The sequence below is a fragment of the Panthera pardus genome, unplaced genomic scaffold (assembly GCF_024362965.1).
Source record: "Panthera pardus isolate Hobbes unplaced genomic scaffold, ASM2436296v1 HiC_scaffold_1, whole genome shotgun sequence".
NCBI classification, from domain to species: Eukaryota; Metazoa; Chordata; class Mammalia; order Carnivora; family Felidae; genus Panthera; species Panthera pardus.
In genome coordinates, this window is record NW_026526654.1 from 66,320,311 (window position 1) to 66,337,467 (window position 17,157).

The following is a 17,157-nucleotide window of genomic DNA, read 5'->3' on the forward strand; positions in this document are numbered from 1 at the left end:
TTTAAAAAAAGCTCTGAGGCTAAACAAAGTTGAAAACCAGTATTACAATAATTTGATTAGCAACTAAAGTCATAAAATGTTAGGAGTCTCTGTAAATAACATAATCCAACCTTCTCTTGCCCTATGTAGGAAATCTCTTAAATATCATATACCCATGGAAGTCTTAGTAGATGAATATAAGGAAAAATATTTACTCCCTAGGTCACCACTGATCTCTCTTCACTGTTATGCCCCTTAGTCCCCATTTTCAGACAGCTCTTAAGTATCAAAAAATTCTTTCTTATACTGATCACAACTCTCTTACACCTCTCCAGAATTTCTGATTGGAATCAGTTCCGACCTCTAGATCATGGGAAAATAAATCTAAACATCTGTCACCCATCAGCCCTTTAAATATCTGAACACTGTTACTAAATCTCTTCAACATCTTCTTAGACAAGGCCAAAGATACACTTCACATTGATCACACATCAACATTTTGGAATTTTCCCACTTTATCACTCTGTCATTTTCCCTGGGCACGTCAATCTGCCAATGTAATTCAATAAAACATGAAAACTAAAATTAATCTAGTCTTGCCACAGCAGCACACAGCATATGGCTTCTGCCTCTCCTGGTGTAGAACTGAAATTATACTTGCATTAATAAAGTCTAACTTATTTTGCAGGATAAGTTTTGGGTGGAGCTTACACAAGGTACTATAAGCTTACAAACTACGTAAGTTTGAAGTACAGTCACATAAAATAAGGTGAACTTCAGGGCTGGGTGATGCAGTAACATACTGAAATCATTAGACATCAAACTTTCTTGTGTTGTTCCTCTCACAGCTCTGCCCTTCCTACTGCTGACTTCACATTAAGGCATGTTTCTTTTCCCATAAGAAGCAATCTAGGTTCTCCCAGTGTGCTCTCCCTCACTCACAAAATGAGAATTCGTTCCTTCAGTTTGAGTGGGCCAACTTCAGTCACATGACCACATCTAAATCAATAACAAACCGATCAATAAATCAAAAACTAATACCAAAGTAATGGCCGCAGGTGAAATGACTCAGGCCTGGTTCCTCAATCAACCGAATTAGCAAAGAGAATGGGATTATTATGACTGAATTAGACTAATCAGGCCCCAGCAGTGAACCAGGGTCAATTCCCCAAAACCACGATGCATCTACAAAATGAAAAAGTGATGGGATGGGTTCTGGTGAGTGCAAAGCAATCTACACCACACTTTTGAAACTACGCTTCACCTCTTCAAAGTACAAGGCCACACTTGCAACGATTTCATAGGCCAACACAAAACAGACTGTCCAACCTAGTAAACATTTTCTCTGTTCGCCTTTACGATTCACGTTTCAGACCCTCCTTCTGAATCATTTGCACTACCTTCCTGACGCGTGTCTTTTTAGACATTCTCTATTTAGTGAAGTTCTCCTAGTAGCCAACACTCGATTTTATCTAAAAATGTCTGTATTATATCTTCATTCTTAAAAAACAGTTTTGCTGGATATATAACTATGGGTTGACAGATTTATCTTAACATTTTGGAAATATTATCCCACTGTCTTTTGGCTTCCATTGTTACTGATGTCATTCTGTTGCTTCTTTGTAGGAGGAGTTCCCTTTTTTTCTTGGGGTGTTTCTGGTATTTTCTCCATGATTCTGGTATTTTACAACTGCATAATAATATTCCATTTGATATGTATTGTGCCTTCTGTAGCTTTGTCTCATCAATTACAGAAAATTCATAGCACTACTCCTTTCAATAACTGACTCTCCTACATTCTATTTTTTTCCTGGAGTTCCAATGAGAGGTACATTAGACTTTCTAAGTATTTCCCCCAAACTTGTGAATCTCTTCAACATTATCTGTAACCTGTATTTATGTGCTGTATTCTGGATTAATTTTTCAGCTCCATCTTCCAATTCAACAACTCTGTCTCCACAGATGGACCAAAAAGGCTTAGTCTCTGACCTGCTCTAATACTAGTAAAAGTCGTAAGGTCACCACTAGCTTTCACATTTACTATTTAATTCCCTGTTCTTGTTTCTTTGTTTTTGCTGCTGTTTTACATTTTTGAGAAAGCAGCAATGCATTTAAAATGTGTTTGTTGTCACTTATTCAGGATCTAGTTTTACTGTAGTAAGAGGACCCTCAAAGTATATAGTCCATAATAGTGCTGAAAGGGAAAGTTAAGACTAACAATTCTAAAAAAATAAAAATAAATTTTTTAAAGCCTAACAATTCTTTAGCAATCACATCAAACTTTGTCTACTGCTTAAAGTAGAGCCAACTATTTCCCTTTGACTTATCCACAACTCTTAGTTCAAGCCACCCTAGGCCATACAAGTGCAACTGACATTTTGTTCCTAAAGTCTGTTTATCCCTAAAACATGTTTGTTCTTTGTTAATGACAGGGAATGGTATTAATATGTATTAGATGAGACAAAGAAGATGGGAAGGGGAAAAAAATGTACTTCAACTATCTTTTCCATTTATCCCACATAATCTCATTGCATTTCCTTACACCTTTCTAAAATTACTTAGGGGGTCCCTCGGGGGCTCAGGTGGTTAAGCCTCAGACTCTTAATTTCGGCTCAGGTCATGATCTCATGGTTTGGGAGATCAAGTCCCGCATGGGGCTCTGCAGGGATTCTCTCTCTCTCTCTCTCTCTCTCTCTCTCAGCCCCTCCCCTAATCTCTCTCTCTCTCACACACACACATACACTCTCTCTCTCAAAACAAACATTCTTTAAAAAATTAAAAAAACTAGTTGGAGAAACTTCCTTTGCAACTAATAGATAAAAATTATCACAGAACATTTGGTCAAAAAATAACTCCCTTATATACCAATGAAGTTCCCCCCTTGTACTAATATTCACTTTAAAACTGTGTAAATTTGTCCATTACTAGCTTAAAGCTATTATTGTTCCTAGTAATAATTCTCTATTATATTGAAGAATATCAAGTTTTAAACACTCAATGTTTCATACAAAGGATTTTGTCTTCCCATCTTTTAAAGAATAATGATTCCCAACCCTTTTGCTCTAAAAATATGCTTAGTTACACAAAATACTAACATTATTAGTGAATTCTTAATTTTCTGTCAGAAGCTCTAGGATTAATGTTGATCCACATTTTTCTTGCCTATAATTTATTACCACATTTTTACACCAAAGCTATTAACAATCAGAAAAAACTATTACTGAGATTATGGTTCTCACCTGAATGTTTTGAAACCTTTTCAAGTGGACACTTCTGATGAAGGTTGAAAACTTTAAAAAATGAACAATAATGGTTCATTGATTTTTGGCCTGAACATTAGCCCAGCTAACTCAGCCCAGTCTATAGATAGCTATTAGAACAAGCTGACATTGCGAAATTTTAAATTATTCATAGATTACAATCTCAGATCCTTTCAATATTACAGAAACACAGACAGTTAAGAAATGTAGATCTGTATTTGGGAAACTGTAGTATATTTTGTTTATAACCACTGAAGAAAAATCCCATGATAGGGTTAATGGAGATTTTCTTTTATGAAGTGATCACAAAAATTACATTGTTTCACAATAAGCAGAGCCACAAATAAATAAGGTTTATACTTCAAAGGACATTCAACAGATCACCAAAATCAAGTCCTCTCTAAACACTGCGTTAAAAACATTACCATGAAAAAAGAACAGTTTTTATCGTTGTATCTGTGCATCATACACACAGTGAAGTGCAGCAAGTATAAGAGAGGTGGGGAAAAGTAGACAGAGACACAAGACACTTCAACAAGATAGTCTCAAATCAAGACCTCAAGTAGACAATGATATTAAAAATAGAGAAGATCAAAACAGTAGATATTTTAGATATACTTGAGAAGCTGAAAACCAAAAAAATAGGAAATACTCCATCCTTTCAAGCACACGGGGAAAATTTAGATAAACTGACCTTAGGCCACAAAAAAAATCTCGGTAAAGTTGAAAAAAATAGAAATATAAAGAGTAATAGCAGAGAAGTTATTGTTTTTAATAGAGATAATGTACACACACATGCACACACACATACAACAAACAAAAGGCTCTTCGACCTAAAATTTTTAAATGTACAATTAAAAACTTATTGGATAATAGGTAAAATCCAAACCTAAAGAGGAGAATTTCTTGAAAATAATGATAATGAAAACATGACATATAAGATCAGATCCATAAACTCAGCTAAAGCTTTTAATGGAGAAAAGCTTTAATACTAATATAAATCAAATGAGAATAAATAAATGCTCAATCAATTCAAAAAGAAAAAGGAACACAGTAAAGCAAAGACAGAATAAAAGAAAAAACAAATAAATGTATTAGAAAAGAGAAAGAACTAATCTATAAATCCAAAAGCCAACTCTCTGAAAATCACTGGCTAACCGAAATCAAGTAAAAAGGGAAAAAACAAAAGTATCCCGAATCAGACATAACAAAATAAAAATAGGCATTAGAACAAAGAAAAATAAAGAAAAACATGAGATTTCTTCACAACTCTATGTCGAAAGTTTTAAAACCCAGAGGAACTAATTTTTTAGAAAAATACAATTTGACAAAATTGACTTCAAAGCCAAAAGTCTAATTTCCATAAAAAAATAAAGAACTTTTCATAAAACAGTACCAGACTTTTTTTTTTTTTTTTTAACGTTTATTTATTTTTGAGAGAGAGAGAGACAGAGCATGAATGGGGGAGGGGCAGAGAGGGAGACACAGAATCTGAAGCAGGATCCAGGCCCTGAGCTGTCAGCACAGAGCCCGATGCGGGGCTTGAACCCACAGACCGCAAGATCATGACCTGAGCTGAAGTCGGACACTTAACTGGCTGAGCCACCTAGGCGCCCCCAGACTCAGTTGGTTTCACATGGGAATTTTACCAAACCTTTAAAGAGCAGAAAATCCCAGTACCACTTAGGATATTCCAGAGGGAAGAATTAGTAGTATTTTGTTATTATACAGTACTTGGACTACTTGTGAAGCACTAGAGTGTTATTTGAAAGTAAACTGGAATTAGTTGTAAATGTACACTGCAAACTCTAGTGCAACCGCTATAAAAAAGTGAAAATGAGTAAACTGATACGCTAGAAAAGGAGAAACTGGAATAATATAAAATTGCTCATTAAAACCATAGTAGGCACAAAAAGAGTGGAAGACAAAAGGAACAAAGAACAATGGTAACAAACAGAAAACAGTAACAAATATAATAGACATTAATTCGATTATATGAATACTTCCTTTAAACATCAATGGACTACATCAATGAAAACAGACTGTCAGAGTGGACTAAAAAATAAGACCCAAATACGTGCTGTCTACAAGAAATAAATTTATATATAAAGACACAGGAAAAAAAGGAAAAGAGATGGAGAACGATATACTGTGCTAATACTAATCAAAAGAGAGTGGATGTAGCTATGTTAATTTCAGACAGAGCAGACTTCAAAGCAAGAAAAGTGACCAGGGACAAAAAGAGACGCTACATAATGATAAAGCAGTCAATTCTCTAAGAAGACATAAAAATCCTTAATATATATGTGCCTAACAACAGAGTGTCAAAATACATAAGGTAAAAACTGATATAAACTGTAAGGAAAAGGCATGATCCACTATTACAGGTGGAGACTTTAACACCGCTCTGTCAAAAATGGACAGATCTAGCAAGGAGAAAATCAGTAAGAACATAGTTTAACTCAAAAGCACCATCAATCTATACTGGATACAACTGACGTCTATAGACTACTTCATCCAACAACAGCAGAATACACATGTTTCTCAAGCTCATAGGGGACACTCACCACAAAACAGACCATGTTCTGGACCATAAAACACACTTTTAAAAGAACAGACATCACACAATGTTTGCTCCCAGACCACAATGTAATTAAACTAGAAATCAATAACAGAAAGCTAGTTGGAAAATCCCAAAATATGTGGAGATTAAACAACACACTTCTAATTAACACATGACTGAAAGAAAAAACCTCGAGAGCAATTTAAAAATATTTCAAATTAAATGAAGCTGAAATACAACTTATCGAAATTTGTGGAATGCAGTGAAAGCAGGGTTTAGAGAAGAATTTACAGCATTTCTAAAACTCTAAAATCCATAATCAAAGCTTCCACTTCAAAAAACTCGAAAAAGAACAGCAAATTAAATCTAAAGTAAGCAGTGAAAAAGAATAAAAATTAGAGCAGAAATCAAAATTGAAAACAGGAATCAACAGAGAAGAATCAAAGAAACCTAAAGCCAGTCTTTGAAAACATCAATAAAATCGATAAGCTAGTCAGGCTAACTAGGAAAAAAAGAGAGAAGACATAAGTTAGTAATATCAGAAACAAAAGAGGAGACATTACTACAAATCCCAAGGACGTTAAAAGGATAATTAAGGAATACTACAAACAATGCTACGACCACAAATTTGATAACCTATATGAAATAGTCTAATTTCTCAAAAAAAGACAATCTGCTAAAACTCATACATGAAGAAAGACAATCTGAGTAAGCCTATATCCATTAAAGAAACTGAAACAATAACTAATAATCTTCTAAAACAGAAAGCACCAGGCCCAGGTGGATTCACATGCAAAATTTTATCAAACATTTAAGAAAGGAATTAGAGCAATTCTCTAGTCTTTTTCAGAAAATAGAAGCAGAGAGAATACTTCCTGACTCATTCTATGAAGACAGCATTTAATAGCAAAATACTTAATACCAAAACCAGACAAAGACACCACAATCTTCTTGTAATGACAAATATTTCTTAAGAACATAGATGCAAATATCCTGAAAATATTAGCAAATCAAATCCATCAATATATAAAAAGATCTGCCCAACACAACCTAGTGGGATTTATACCAGGTATGCAAGGTTGATTCACCAATCAAAAGTCAATTAAAATAATCCATCACATCAACAGACTTAAGAAAAAATCATGTGATCATTTCCATAGATACAGTGAAAGCATTTGACAAAATCTAACATCCATTCGTGATAAAAACTCTTAGCATACTACAAGCAGAGGGGAACTTCCTCAACTAGAGAAACAAAACTTAGGAAACTAAACATACTCATACCATACAATCCTATAGTGGCATTCCTTGGAATTTACCCAAACAAGGATGTTTATAGCAGCTTTATCCAAAATTGCCAAAACTTGAAAGCAACCAAGGTATCCTTCTAAAGACGAATAGATAAACTATTACCTGACACATCCAGATAATGAAATATTGTTCAGGGTTAAAAACAAATGAGCTATCAAGCCATAGACATGGCAGAATCTTAAATGCCTATTGTTAAGTGAAAGAAGCCAATCTAAAACGTTTCAATACTGTATCATTGCAATTACTGGACATTCTATAAAAGGAAAAGCTCTGGAAACAGTAAAAGAAACAGTAGTTACTAGGAGATAATAGGAAAGAAAAATGAATAGGCACAGAGAATTTTTAGGGCAGTCTAACTACTCTGTATGATACTATAATGGTGAACATGTCATTATACATTTGTCCAAACCTATAGAATGTACAGGAGTAAATCCTAATACAAACTATGACCGTTGAGTGATAATGATGTGTCAATGTAGGTTCACTAATTTTAAGAAATGTATCACTTTGGTTCAGGATATTTCGAGTGTGGGAGGTTGTGACTGTGTGGACGTAGGGAGGATATGGGAAATCTTTGTACCTTCTGATCAATTTTGCTATGAACCTAAAACTGAAAAATAAAGTATTAAAATAAAATAAATGAAAAAACAAGGAAATTATCTGCACCCAATATCATAAATAAATTATCCCTACAAGACAGGAATTCTAAAAATAGAAAAGGAAAAAACCAACCCTCCCCCTCCCCCCGCCAAAAAAAATCAAAAATAGGCAGGAGACATGAACAGAATTCACAGAAAATGTTCCTTATCTATAGGAAGATGTCTAACTTCATTCATAAGAGTAACATAAATAAAAATTATACACCCTATTTTTTCCTATCAAATTGGCAAAAATTCAAAAATTTGACCACATATGCTAACAAAGTAGGGAAAAAAAAGGCACCATCATACACTGCAGGCAACAATGCTTTGAAAAAGAATTGTCATTATTTAGCAAAATTACATAGGATTTTACTCTTGACACAGCAGTTCCATTTGAGGGCTTTATCTCTTCCTAAGACACACTTAAAAAAAAACCCAAAAACAAGTGCACAAAGCTCTTCACTGAAGTTCTATTTGCTGCAGCAAGACTGAAATCAATGTCTGCAGAAGACTACATTCATTAAACAATGTATGATACATTCATACAATGAAGTACTACGTAAATGTAAAAAGACATAAGAAATATCTCTACATATTGCTATGGAATGGTCTCCTAGATACAGTAATAAGTAAACACAGCAAGGTAAAGAAAATGTATACAGTATGTTACCTTTTATCTAAGAAAAAGAAGAAATACCCCTACATAAACAGTAATTTGTGTATGTACTCATATACATACAATTTGGATCTGTATGTGTGTGTGTTAAAACAGCGGTATAATCCACAAACTACTAAAACTGGTTACCTATTGGTAATAGGGTGGAACAATCAAGAGATAAAAAGACTTTTCTGAAGGTAAACTGTTTGGGAGATTTAACTCTGCAACCATGTAAATGTTTTATGATGAAAAAACAAAATGAAATAAAATAAAAAGAAACCCTAGAACAAAAATCAAAATTAAATAAAGCAATGCAACTGTTATCAATTTTGTGGTTTGACCTCAGAGAAGAACTGTTTCAAGTGACTTGACATACAATACTTTGATTATATGTCCTTAACAGATTTCACAGGTATTTCCCTAATGGGATATATCCTAAGAACTACAAAGAAATCTTAAACTGTTCTCGGTAATATTATTAGTGATATTATTGTTATTCTGGAACTCTTAAACATAAGATAATGCAACTGAATGTCAACAGGGACTCTAATAGCATACTAGCATCCGTACAAGTACTGAAAATAGTGCCAAAAATTACTTGTCCGTGATATAAGCCTAGTACACAAAAGGGGCCACAACTCAACTCACTGTCTTCCCCATCTTACTTAATGGTATCGAAAACCTACTTAGGTTTAACATGTCCCCTCCACTCATTCTTTTGGTCATCAAATCCTACTGACTCTACCTCGCGCCTCTGTGTTAAATTTAGTTCCACTGTGTTAAATTTGGTCAGACTGCCCAAACACATCCTTTGCAATAAAAATGTTACATGAGCCACATATGTAATTTCAGGTATCACTGTTTCCATATTAAAAAGAAAAAAGAAACAGGGAAAATTAAAATTCTGATTATCTTTAAGCCAGTCTATCCAAAATATTGTCATTTCAACATGTAAACAAAAATTATTAATGAGCTACTTGACTTTTATTTTACATATCAAGGCTTTGAAATTCACTACGTATTTTACACTTACAGAACAGCTCAATTCAGACTAGCCCCATCTCAAGTGTTCAGCAGCCCCGCTGGAGCACAGATGCCCAAGACCACCAGAGGTTCCAACACTGGCTACACATCAGAATCACTTTTCATTCATTAAGCGAACTTACTAGTTGCAGGGTCTAGAGGCGAATCTGTGAACAAGAATAGATTCCTGGCGTACAAATCTCTTTTCTCTTGCCAAACCCTGACTGACACATTAAAACTATTCACAATCTGATCGACCTAATCCACCTCTTCAGCCCTTATCACAAATTCACATGCTATAATTTCCATTCTTTAAACACATATCTTCACAGATTCTCAAACACACTAGTCCTTTAAAACTCCTTATTGTTAGTGTGTTGGTTTTTTCCTCTTCCTAAACTTTCACTGCCCCCTCTTTCATCCTACCTATCCTTCAACACTCAGGGCAAATATCCTTTCCTTCTGTGAAATGTTCTGTGGTTCCCCATGGAGGTATTTACTCTCTCCACTGTGTGTTTTATTCATCTCTCTGTCATACTATCATACTTTATAGAATTACAATTTATCTACTGATGAATGTCTCCCCACAAGATCATGGGTTATCCACCTCATAACTCAGACACACTGGAGCTGGATTCAGTGGGACAGAAGGGGTAGAATTATAGTTATTTTGTGAAAAATCACACACAACCTATCTTAGCAACACTGTTATCTAACCTACAGGTGCCCCTACCTAAACTAAATGACTTTCCCATAGAAATTTATTACATTAAGATCAGCAAGCCCATGTGCTGCAGTAGGAATATCACAGAAACGAACAGCACTTGTTATCCTGCCAGACAGATCACTCTAAACAGTTAATACCCCGGTATCCTAGCTTATTAACAGTCTTCTCTAAGTTTGGATAGTCAATTTCCTAAAACCTTATCACTCTTGAATCTTCTAACTATAACCCTGAGGTATGCATGGCATTCAGCACCTTTGAGGGCTTTCTCTTCTAGAGAAAGTAAAAATCAGGCTTAAAAATTTTTTTTAATGTTTGTTTTTAAGACGGGGGTGCAGAGAGCAAGGGAGACAGAGGAACCAAAGTGCGCTCTGCGCTGACAGTAGAGAGCCGGACACGAGGCTGGAACTCATGAACTGTGAGATCATGACCTGAGCCAAAGTCTGACACTCAATTGGCTGAAACACCCAGGTGCCCCAGGCTTTAAATTTCTTAATGTAATTTCAACTTAGCTGTCTACTAAACTGATAATGCTGAACATATAAACTTTTATGATCAGCAACACACTTAGATTTAGGTATCTGTTAACAACCTAAATCTCCAAAGCTGATGTTCATCTCCTATAAAGGGCCTAAAGCCAATTTAGATTAGACAGGAAGGCTGAGAGCTATTCTCACACCTGTCCACACCATTTTCCAACAGTCACCATGGACCAGCTACTCATGCTACTTTGTTTTACATGTATTTTCTTCACAGTAACACATTGATATAGCCAACAACTCCATTTTACAGATAAGGAAACTGACAGTAAAGTTAAAAAACAATTCCTAAAATAATGTCTTCAGAATACGAATTCCAGATGTTTGCCCTTTAAACTATAGCCCATTTAGTGGTGTGCTACAGTCAGGTCCACACTGACTCACAAGAGCCAACTGTTAAATTTTTAGGAACTGCACAAGCCACTGTTAAACGGAGCTATGATTAAAAATTAAATCATAGGGACACCTGGGTGGCTCGGTCGGTTGGGCGTCTGACTTCGGCTCAGGTCATGATCTCAGTTTGGGACTTTGAGCCTCACATCGGGCTCTGTGCTGACAGCTCAGAGCCTGGAGCCTGCTTTGGATTCTGGGTCTCCCTCTCTCTCTGCCCCTTCCCTGCTTGTGCTCTGTCTCTCCCTTTCTCTCTCAAAATAAACATTAAAAAAAGAAAATTTAAAAAAAATTAAAGCATATAAGCTGACAGTTAAATAATAAAAACAAAGGTACTACTTATTCAAAACTCACTTCCTAAATATTTTAGTACATTTTACTTGAGGTTAATTACACTTATTATATATGTGTATATACATCTGTGTGTGACATACGTGTGAATACTATATAATGGTGTGAAAACGAGTATCTCTTCTCAACTCTGTATTCAGTGATATCACTTTGCCAGCTTGGGACCGAGCACAATGGGAGTACTTACACCAAAGAAACTGGCAAATCCTACAAAGCATGGCTCCCCACGCCCCAAGTGGTTGTTACACATTACTAGCAAACCACAAGTTCGCTCCTTATTCTGAATAATCAGTTATTTCAAAATGCAATATGCAAAATTTGCAAAATGCAAAATGCAATTTTCAGCCTCTATCCAGAAACTCTCATTCAGTAGATCAGGGGTAGAGTATTAGCATGTATTTTGCAAAAGACTATCCTCTAAAAACCTTCTGATACATACCTGTAGCTGAGAAGTACTCTTTGAGATTTCTAAAGCAGTATTGTGGATCATATCAGATGTTAGAAGCTACAAACTTAAAACTGCACTACTTTAGGTTCCCAAAGAGAAGTCTCTACAAACTATAATGTGAAACTGTAACACAGCTTTTTTATCAAGGATCAAAGACAATCACAGGAAAGCTTCTATAAAGCGTAAATTATCAGAAACGTTTCTGTTTAAACAATAATCTTAATAAAAAGATTATAATATGAGACAACTAAGATATCCACCTGAAAAACAATAAGGCTGGACCATACATAAAAATTAACTCAAAATGGATCAAAGCTAAAGCTCTAAGATTCTTTGAAGAAAACACGGCATAAATCTTTGTGACCCTGAATTAGACAATGGTTTCTTAAATAAGACACCTAAAGCACAAACAACAACAAAAACACAGATAAACTGGATTTCATCAAATTAAAAACATTTGTGCTTTAGAGGACATCATCAAGAACATAAAAAGATAACCCAAAGAATGGAAGAAAACTTTTAAAAATCGTATGTAAGGAATTTGTATCTAAAATACATAGAGTTGAAGGGGCACCTGGGTGGCTCAGTCCGACTTCAGCTCAGGTCATGATCTCATGGTTTGAGAGTTAGAGCCCCACGTTGGGCTCTGTCCTGACAGCTCAGATCCTGAGACTGCTTCAGATTTTCTCTCTCTCTCTCTCTCTCTCTCTCTCTCTCTGCTCCTCCCCCACTCATGCTGTCTCTCTCTCAAAAATAAACATTAAAAAAAATTTTTTTAAATATATAGAGTTGTTACAAATCAACAATAAAAAGACAACCCAATTAAAACATACGCAAAGGATTTGAATGAACATGTCTCCTGAGAAGGTATGCATGTCGCCAATAAGCACAGGAGACGATATTCAGTATCATTAGCCATCAGGGAATTGCAAAAACTACAATTAGATTACCATGTCACATCCATTAAGATGGCTATAATCGATGACTTAGGTAATAGCAAATGCTGATAAAGACATAGAGAATTGAAAACCTCCTACACTGCTAACAAGAATGTAAAATGGTGTAGCTGCTTCGGAAAACAATCTAGCAGTTGCCCAAAAAATTAAACATAGAGTTGCTGTATGATGCAGCAATTCTACTCCAGGCTATAAATCCAAGAGAAATGAAAACATGTGTCCACTCAAAAAATTGTGTATGGATGTTCATAGCAGCATTATACCTAAAAGCCAAAAAGTGGAAACAACCCAAATGTTCATCTACTAATGAATGGATAAACATGATATGTTAATACAATGGAATATTATTTGGCAAAAACAAGGAATAAAATATTGATGTATCCTATAGTCTTTCATGAACCTTGAAAACTCTATTTTAAGTGAAAGACACTAGTCAAAAACAAAACCACATATTGTATAACTCCAGCATTATGAAATATCCACAGCAGGCAAATCTATAGTGATCGTAAGTGGAATAGTGGTCACCTAGGGCTGGTGGTCAGTTGGATGATACAAGTGTGACCACTAAAGGTACGGGGTTTCTTTTCAGGGTGATGAAAATGCTCCAAAATTGACTGTGGTGATGGTTGTCTGACTCTGGGAATATACAAAAAACCACTGAAATGTACACTTGAAATGGATGAACAGTATGGTATGTGAGTTATATCTCAATAATCTGTTACACATACACATAAATTTCTTAAAAAAAATTAACTCAGGAAGAGATTTCCATTTCTGAAAAACTGATGTCTTCTTTTATTCAATAAGTTATACCGAAGCATCGATTTATATATTGATATAAATTTATATACTTATACAACCACCAAATTATATATAATCATCAATTATATTTCTCTTCTGGCTTCATTACCAGGAAATTCACCACTGAATTTGTGGTCACATGTGCTTTCCTTCACCTAAGTTCTCTAGTTCAGCTTCCATCACCACCACGCCTGCTTTCACTGTTTTAATTTCTAAGTGTTCTACTGTAACCCACTTCAATCTTTCTTAGAAGCAAGCAGGATAGGACAGCTGACTGAATTCTGAAAACTTCAGGATACTTTTAGATGCTCAGGATGCCCACCAAGATACAGAAATCCTATGAAGTTCAGCTTGGGCTCTGCTAACCAATTCCCTTCACCTTAATTAACTACCATCAAGAACTAATTCAGAGAATTAGGAATTTTCCCAGACGATGTTTTTCCTCTAAATTACATTATTCACATAAAACATTATAACCTGGTATTACACATTTACCATATATTTAGCACCCAAGATACTATTTTGAGTGGAACGTAAATAATAAATCACTACCGAAATTAAACTTTGTTTTGGGAAATTCATTCCTACCCTAACAGGTGAGGATGACTCCTCTGTGTTTCGTTTCTGGGACTCAGTGTCCACATCTTGGCGCTTATTCTTCATTCTTTCTCTAAGATCCCCTGTAGGTCTTTCTGGTGACCTTTGAACCGAAAAAACAAAAACAAAAGAAAAACAAAACAACAAAAATCTATATTCATATAACATTTATAAGACTATATTTATAGAAATACCTCACAAATCAATAAAAATTTTCTAACTGTCCATGGCTCCTAATGTTCAGAAAAATAATTAATTTGCTTGAGCTTAAATATTAATATATAAATAATACAAGCATCACTTACAAGTTTTCTCCTAATACCAACCAGAAGTGTACACATTAAAATTCCATGGGGAGGCAGGTACTAGTGATAAGAATAAAAAACTGCATGTGAGCTGAGAAAAAAGAATTTGCAATTAACAGCTTAACTTGTTTTTCTAAAAATCACATAAATGTATTACTTGTATTTGAAGTAAAAAGTCAGAAGATAAAGTTTTAAACCCCAACATTGTAAAATTAATCAAAAGGCAACATTAGTGGTATTTTCATATGTACACGTATGTGGTTGGGTGCAATGCCAACAACTGAGAATTACCCACCTCAAGAATCATGGCAAATATAGGATTTTTCTGTTATTCTTATAACTCTTCTTAAATTTGATATTGTTTCAGAACAGAAAATAGTTAAAGGATTCAAAGCAAGATTTAGGCAGCGGACTTCCTTTAATTAAGAAAAATCATACATACTTATATTCAACACTGTAAACCTTAATAACTTATACTGAAAGTTCGATAAACAGCTATCCAATTATTTTCACACCATTATTAAGTAAGAAAACAAAACAGAGATGGAAAACACACTATCTTTAAAGAATATTCCTAGAGGATCTTTAAAAAAGAGCAACAGAAGTCAAGGAGTGGTATGTCCCTCACTGGCTAACAAAAAATACCGTATACATATTTTTAAAGATAAAAAGAAATCACATAGACATTTACATCTATTTCAATAGTTGATCAAGCAAATCAATTCCTTTATCAATCAGTACAAAACAAATGATTAATGAAGAAATAATTCAGTTAACTCATGTTACAGGCTCTCATTAATATTTATATGTATATTTTATAAGACTATATTAAACACTTTAACAGTTAAATCTGACCTTGAAAGTGAAACTTATTATGAACCAGTACTTAAAGGCTTTAAATTTTAATTATGATGTACATGTAAATCTTCTGTGCCCTGGTTTCCTTTATATAATAAGACAATTTATTATGAACTTGTTTCTATCCTAAACAGCACCTGAGTGCTCTACATACAGTGAATGCTCAATAAATGACTTAAATATCTTGTGACTAAAAAAGCATTTCTGAAATACACGGGTTTTCTTTCCATCTTTGAATCACATTACGAACTACATTCTCTTCCCTATAAAAAAAAAAGGAAAAAAAAGACAAAGCCAAAGAGGGTTATCAAACGGAAAAACATGCACAAAGTTAAAAAATCCTTTATTCCAAGTCTAGTAATGACACTGTATTTTTCCATTTTAGGCCAATTTCTCTGCCCATTTTCCTCAAAATTACCCCTTCTATAAAAATTTTCTGTCAGTTAACAGCGAATTTCACAGATGAATTAAAGTATGTATTAAAGTGTGGTAATAACATAAACAAAACATTAAAATTATTGAAATACTTTACCCAGGTGTGTATTTTTACAGATACTTAAACATATAAAAGAAGTGGTTTTCCCACATTAACAGAGGGCACAGATGACAATCTAAATACAAATAAAACAGAGTATTCAGCATCACAAGTAAGCTAAAATGTATGTTTACATGAACAGAAAGCCAGTTCAGCGTTTGAATTTTAAATTCTATTAGGCCTCAAAATCTATACACACACACACATCAATTCACTTATTAAAAAAAAAAACTGCAAATGCTAATGTTTGATTTTTACACTCTTGCTGTAGCCAAGGCAATCAGCACATTCAATTTTACGACTTGGTTAATTGTTTGTTTACCAATCAAGTTTAAACTGCTTTTGTGACAATCTTTACATATGTTACATATTTAAACACAATAACAAAATCGTGAACTGAACTGAAAGAAAAATAAAAGGGCTTTATTGAAAAATTTCATTTAGCTTTGCCTTTATCAAAGGCAAAAAAGATGTTCTAAATAGGTAGTAGTACCTTTATCCACATATAAATACATATTTTACATTAATACACAGTTTAGAGATTTGGCAGATGCATTTTAATCTACAGAGTCTGCAGTGGATTGTCTTTTGTCATTAAGATTTGAATTCAGAACATCTTAAAAAGCTAAAGTTATATCCATTTCAAATTTTAATATTTTAAGAGTTAAAAAGTCTCCCCTCAGTAAAAATAAATCCATAATATTCTATCTTAAACCATTTTAATACATAATGGGGGGGGGGGGGGGGTAAGTCATACATACAAAAAAATCTGTTGGCAAAAACAATAAATACTGAGCAAATAATTTTAAAGCATACATTTTATTAATCTTGAAATTAACAACTAGAAAGATCTCGTTGATCTACAACCAAAAGAGAAAATCTGATCAAATATGTTTGTATTTCAGATTTTTATACTAGATAAATTACAAAAACCATCTTCTAACAGTATATGAACAATTCAAAGTTCTTAATTTACCTTCTATAATTGCTGCTATAACCTTTACCACGGGGTGAAGGGCCATGTACGAATCTACATGTGTTTCCATAGAGGCAGTTGCCAGTCTTCAGCCAATTACGGCACTGTGTCTAAGAGACAGATATTACTATGTAAATTTCAGATTTATTTCTGGATAAACGACGCTACAGGGACAAAATTAAAACAAATTCTACCAAAACTCCAGATAACCTGAGATACATTATCCCCCAAACAATAAAAAT

At 34.2% G+C, this 17,157-nt stretch overlaps 1 protein-coding gene across 9 annotated transcripts in view; it reads right to left on the minus strand.

The window, feature by feature from the left end:
- The window catches only part of ZC3H13 (zinc finger CCCH-type containing 13), a 96,234-nt gene that overhangs the window by 71,973 nt on the left and 7,104 nt on the right, over positions 1-17,157 (minus strand). For 7 of the 9 annotated variants that reach the window (XM_019447531.2, XM_019447532.2, XM_019447530.2 and 4 more), the window contains exons 3-5: positions 16,916-17,025; positions 14,233-14,344; positions 3,219-3,269 (exon numbers count right to left, since the gene is read on the minus strand). In XM_019447531.2, the coding sequence (XP_019303076.2) occupies positions 3,219-3,269; positions 14,233-14,344; positions 16,916-17,025 (273 nt within the window). The remainder of the gene's footprint in view (positions 1-3,218; positions 3,270-14,232; positions 14,345-16,915; positions 17,026-17,157) is intronic. The other 2 variants (XM_019447537.2, XM_019447534.2) reach the window with 1 other exon arrangement.